This window comes from Psammomys obesus, unplaced genomic scaffold, assembly GCF_907164565.1.
Source record: "Psammomys obesus unplaced genomic scaffold, mPsaObe1.curated_primary_1811, whole genome shotgun sequence".
Classification (NCBI taxonomy): domain Eukaryota; kingdom Metazoa; phylum Chordata; class Mammalia; order Rodentia; family Muridae; genus Psammomys; species Psammomys obesus.
Window position 1 is genome coordinate 920514 of NW_026596356.1, and position 6000 is coordinate 926513.

At 42.2% G+C, this 6000-nt stretch overlaps 1 protein-coding gene across 1 annotated transcript; it reads left to right on the forward strand.

Annotated features, from left to right (window-relative positions):
- Window positions 1-4854: 4854 nt before the first annotated feature.
- LOC129669228 (olfactory receptor 2AG1-like) lies at window positions 4855-5796 on the forward strand. Its single transcript, XM_055597394.1, has one exon. The coding sequence runs from the start codon at window positions 4855-4857 to the stop codon at window positions 5794-5796; it is 942 nt and encodes a 313-aa protein (XP_055453369.1).
- The last annotated feature ends 204 nt before the right edge of the window (window positions 5797-6000 follow it).

Genomic DNA, 6000 nt, shown 5'->3' on the forward strand with positions numbered 1-6000 from the left:
AGAAAGAGAGATTTGTGTTATGCTTGGTGGATGATGCCATACCTTTATTCCCACATGCTGATTGGTGTTTTTATTATTACTAACCTTCTTCTGGTTTTGTTTTGTCTAAGTGAAACAAGGTATGGCCTAATGGGAGGAAGGAGCCTCTGGTGGTTTGGTTGAGAATGGCTCTGATAGACTCATGTTTGAATGCTTGGTCCCCCCGTTGGTGAAGGACTAAGAGGTATGGCCTTGTTGGATGAAATGTGTCACTGGGGTAGGCGTTGGAGTTTTAAACAACCATGGAGTTTCCACCATCCCCTGTCTATCTGTCTGTCTGTCTCTCTTTTCATGGTTGTGTCTCTAAATGTAAGCTCTCAGCTACAGATCCTGCCTGTTGTCATGATTCCAAGCTGTGGTGATTTAAATGAAAATGCCCCCCTCAAAGGCTCATAGGGAATGGTACAACTAGGAGGTATGGCCTAGGTGTGGCATTATTGAAGGAAGTGTGTCATTGAGGGTGGGCCTTGAGGTTTCAGCTCAAGTCAGGCCCACTGTCACTCTTTCTTCCTGCTGTCTGATAATCTACATGTAGAATTCTCATGTTTTTCCAGCACCATGTCTACCTGCATGCCACCATGCTTTCTGCCGTGATGATGATGGGCTTAATCAGAAGTGTAAGCCAGCCCGAGTTAAATGCTTTCCTTACAAGAGTTGTTGCTGGGGTTGTCCTGTGCACTGTGTGTTTAGATGCTGATTTAGTGCCCTGAGAAAATGCTGCAGTCTGAACATGGGCATTGCCATGATTATTGAAGAATATCCTGATCAATGTTGTGTAAGGAATGTTCCCCAATTATCTCTGACTGGCTAATAAAAAGCTGAACAGCCAATGGGTGGGCAGAGGAGATAAGAAGGCTGGATTTCTGAGCCCGGTAAGGGGCAAAGAGGGAGACAAAGAGGAAGAGGGAAAAGGGGGGACTGGAGAGAAGGTGCCATGCGGACAGAGAGATATATCAGAAGCAGCTAAAGACTGAAATAAAAGGTAATGGGCTTATGGGTGGGAAGTACCCAGACTAGCATAATTTAACTAGAGTAAGTGAATATCTGCCCAGTTACAGTGCTTAAAGCTTGTTGAATAAATCTGGTAGGACTCTGTTTTAATTATTTTGGAGCAAGGGCAGGTATTAGAAAAGGCCCATACCAATAGCATAATTCAACAAGTTTTCATGCTCGTTATATTTCTTCACAGCAATAGAAACCCTGAGACACTACCATAACATTCATGTACTGCAGCACTCTGAAATCAAGCCCAAGATGAAATGTTTTCTTTTATAAGTTGCCATGATCATTTTTTTCAATCAGTAGAAACCAATCAAGATAGGTTTATATATAAGTCACATGCAGTGGCCATCGGTGGAATCAGTTTGCTATAGAACTCTCTGGGTGACGGTGTTTGAACAGAGTTTTCACTCTCTGCATTTCTGGCTTCAGATACGTTCTCATTTTCAGCTTCAGCTGTCCTTTCTTCACACACTTTCCAACACAGGCTTAATTTCTCCTGTCTCTAGTATTTTTACCATTTAAGGTGAAAGACCTTCAAGTACCAAGTGTGAAATGTCTGCAGCACCAGAACCCCCTCTTCTCTGCAGAAGCCAGCCTCAGTTGCCCCGTTCTGACAATTGTGGCTCTGTTTCTGTTCTGCTTAGCAGCATCTCTAGTGACTGCTTCTTTCTCATTCTTCAGTTCTTGGGAACAGATTTTTTCATTCTACATTTGGCTTGCATCTCCTTCTTGGAATGCCTGCTTATCAGCAAGGACTCTCACTGTCATTTTCTCTTGTCATTATTCATTGCTGACAGTTCAGCTATGCACAGGTAGTCTGGCCGTATAGTTTTGTTCCATCAGCATTTTAAATAACATTTCTTCCTTGTCTGATTACTGTCAGCAAAATGTATTCACATAGTTGGTAACCTGTCTTTGATCTCTGGGTTAGTTAAAATATTTTAATTAATGTAGACCCTCTGCAACTCTAGTACTATGGGATTTTTTTTTTTTTTGTTTTGTTTTGTTTTACTTCATGTCCAATCCTTAGAAAATTAAGCTCTCTTCAACAATCATCTATGACATCAAGACATGAGTACATACAGAAACTGTCCTGGGTTTTCAGAGGTCAGTAGAGAGAAGAGCTTCCATGTATAGACTGTATATGGAACAGCCTTTGGGAAGACATAATAGGCTGGCCTACAAGGGCTAAAAGAAGCATCCCCAAAACCTGAGAAGCCCATTTTATGGTTGAGGCCACAGGCCCAGACAAGCAACCTGAGCTACTCCATTTCATTAAAGATAAACAGAATTGTAGGCTTCTTGGACTGTGGTGCCAGTGTTGTGTGTCTATAACCTCAGCATCTAGAAAGATAAGAAATTGGGATGTTGTATGCAAAGGAGAGAGAGACGTATGACCTTAGGGCTCATTATTGACAGAAGACCTCAGGAGAAGCACGCTAGGAAACACACCCAAGAGTACTCATTAACTCACTATTTTCTAGACAAACATTTCCATTTCAGTTGGGATATGAGTCCCTCTGAAGATATGCATAGGATAAAGGAGAAGAGAGGCCATGGGGTCAGAAGACAAAGCAGCTTTCTCCTAGACAAGACCCTGCTTACTCTCACCCTTAGGGACATTTAGATGGAGAACATTAGGAGCTTTTGAGCATCTTGAACTTCTACTTCCTTCGTGAGGAGCTCCATCCATGCAACTGTCCAATGCAAGTTGTTCCTACTAATTCTCAAGTGTGAGAACAGGAAAGCCATTTCCTTGCTCCATAGAATACTACCTAAAGTTTGTTAACTGCCTGACTGCTCCCACCACCATCTTCAGAGTACATCTGTAGATGAGAAGGAATAAAACAGCAGTGACACTTGACATTGGGAGGACACTTAACATGCTTTGCCAGTTTAGCAAAGTTTAATCCAATTAAACTTCTGGAAAAAAAAACCCTCTGTCTTCTCCCCTTCTAATGCAACATCCTCAGTCATTAAGAAGCCCCAAAGGAAGCTGGAGCATTAGGTACTTTGGCCTCTAAGCAACTAAGGTAAGGACTTTGTATCTGTTTAAATTAAATGTGTAACCTCCTTTTATGCATTTCGAGCCAAAATCAGTGTAGAGCAAACAAATAATTTAAATGACTATTTTCAATCAGGTTCCTTAGTACTTTGAATCCATGACCCTTTCAGTCTCTGTTTTTGACATTTTGACAACTAAGAGCATTGCCTGGGCCTATGTACCTGCTTCCTTGCTGGGATCTCAGTGCCCACCTTTTAGACTCTGCAGATGTCACTGGCTTCTGATAGTACCTATCAGACAGATGATGAGTGCCCTCAAACTACTGATTGGACTGATGATACCTGTTCCACATTTTCATACGTTGTAACTGTTAGGGTACTGATGACCCCAGAGAAGGCAGTGGAAACTCATGAAGTGTTAATATACATGACATGGCTCAATAGTTTGTACAAGGATGGATGCCTCACTTTCCCATCTTTAGCTTCATGCTGACTTGGCTTCAGTCTCTATTTTGGTGATACACAACACAGACTTCTGTTAATCTTAGACTTTTCTCCCATTGGCTTCTCCATAGCATTTGGCACCATGCACCAATATCAGCTTAGGAGAAAGAAGGCTCTTCCTCTGCATCCTTGTGCCCCTTCTATCCAGTGCAATAGTCTGTACTTGTAGAAGGGAGAGCAAACATCAGGGCCAGTGGTTGTACTGAGGTAGGATTACTGGGCTAATTACAATACAGAATACCTGCTCTTCAGTTCTTTTTCATCATTTCTTCCAGACACAAGCAGAGTCATTGTTGTAGGCTTTGTTTCTGTTTCTTTCCAGGTACACATTATGTATCAGTCTGTTTAAAACAGGTTTGTTCCCATTAATTCTAAAATTTTAACTCTAAAGCAACACTTTCTCAAATACACTACCGCCTAGTATCAGACATAGTCCTCCCCAGGATCCTAGTGAGTATAGGGATGGGCAACAGAGCTAACTAATTCGAAATTATGTGCTATTTCCACAGGATTTGCTTCAAATAAATGTGGACTCATGAAATGTAGAAAATGAACTAGACAGTTTGGTATATTTCTAAAATTCCAGCATTTGAGAGGTTGAGTCAAGAACTTCCATGCTGCTCAGAAAGACCTTGTCAAATATGTACAAAACAATAGCAGCAAAGAAACATGAACAAAGTGAAAACACCAAAAGTAATTTGTTTAAATCATTCCTCTGTACCAATGGGAAATTCATACTTGAATAATGTCTATGCAGAAAACTTACTGGGATATCTAAGCCATTAGTAAAACATTAAATGAAATGAATAGCAGAGTATTGTTTTTTTTTATTTAAAATTTATTTTTAATTTATATATTTACTTTACATTGCGATCATAGCCCCTTTCTCCTCTACACCCTGTCCCTCCTACCTTCTTCACCCTATCCTCCCTACCCTTGACTTCAGAAAAGGGGAGATGCCCCCCCCCCCAGCAGAGTATTGTTTTACTCTTAACAGAGGAATAGTTAATCTTTCTTAAATTATACTTCTGGGAGGTGAGTGTCATGAGAAATATTTACATGAAATGACCTACTAATGTTTAGCTGTTAGTGATTATTAGCCTATGCTCACAGTAGATATGTCTACTATCAAGGTACAATTGACACCTAGAAATTTGGAAATTGAGAAGCAAGCTTATTTACCTGTGGGAAAGACTATCATATTATTGAAGTCATTGCCGGTTTCTTATGTTACAAAACTAGGATTCATATTAGCAAAACTTCAGTGAACCATCTGTTCCTAGGAAGATAAGGAAGCTTCACAGAATGATGCTCTGGAACTCCACCTTGGGAAGTGGCTTCATCTTGGTGGGGATTCTGGATGGCAGTGGCTCTCCGGAACTGCTCTGTGCCACATTCACCGCCCTGTACATGCTGGCTATGACCAGCAATGGATTGCTGCTCCTGGTCATCACAGTGGACGCCCGGCTTCATGTGCCCATGTACTTTCTGCTCTGGCAGCTCTCTCTCATGGATCTTCTCCTTACATCAGTTATCACTCCCAAGGCTGTTGTAGATTTTCTGATTAAAGACAACACTATCTCCTTTGGGGGCTGTGCCCTTCAGATGTTCCTGGAACTGACACTGGGAGGGGCAGAGGACCTCCTTCTGGCCTTTATGGCCTATGACAGGTATGTGGCCATTTGTCATCCCCTGAACTATATGATCTTCATGAGGCCTAGGATCTGCTGGCTTGGGGTGGCCATATCATGGACTATGGCATCTCTGAGTGCTCTAGGATACACCATCTATACCATGCAATATCCTTTCTGCAAATCTAGGAAGATCAGACACCTGTTCTGTGAGATCCCTCCACTGCTGAAGCTGGCCTGTGCAGACACCTCCAGATATGAACTCATGGTTTATGTGATGGGTGTGACCTTCCTTATTCCCCCTCTTGCTGCCATCCTGGCTTCCTATTCACTAATTCTGTTCACTGTGCTCCACATGCCCTCAAACGAGGGCAGAAGGAAAGCCCTGGTCACCTGCTCTTCACACCTGACTGTGGTTGGGATGTGGTATGGGGGTGCTTCCTTCATGTATGTCCTGCCTAGCTCCTTCCATACCCCCAAGCATGACAATATCTTCTCTGTTTTCTATACAATCATCACCCCAGCCCTGAACCCCCTCATCTACAGCCTGAGGAATAAGGAGGTGACTGGGGCTCTCAGGAGAGTCCTGGGAGGACGCCTTTTGCCTGCACACTAGGTAGTTCTAGTAGCTCCCTTCTAAACTCCGTTTCTCCGCTAGATGGTCCCTGCTATAAATGAAGTTATCTTTATAGAACAACACACTGAAAAACATTCTTTGATTAGAGATTTGGAACTTGACTATACATACTCTACCATACTCGACTTTGCTCTTCACGAGGTAGGATATGGTTTACAGTGTTTAAAATTGCTTTTCATAGTT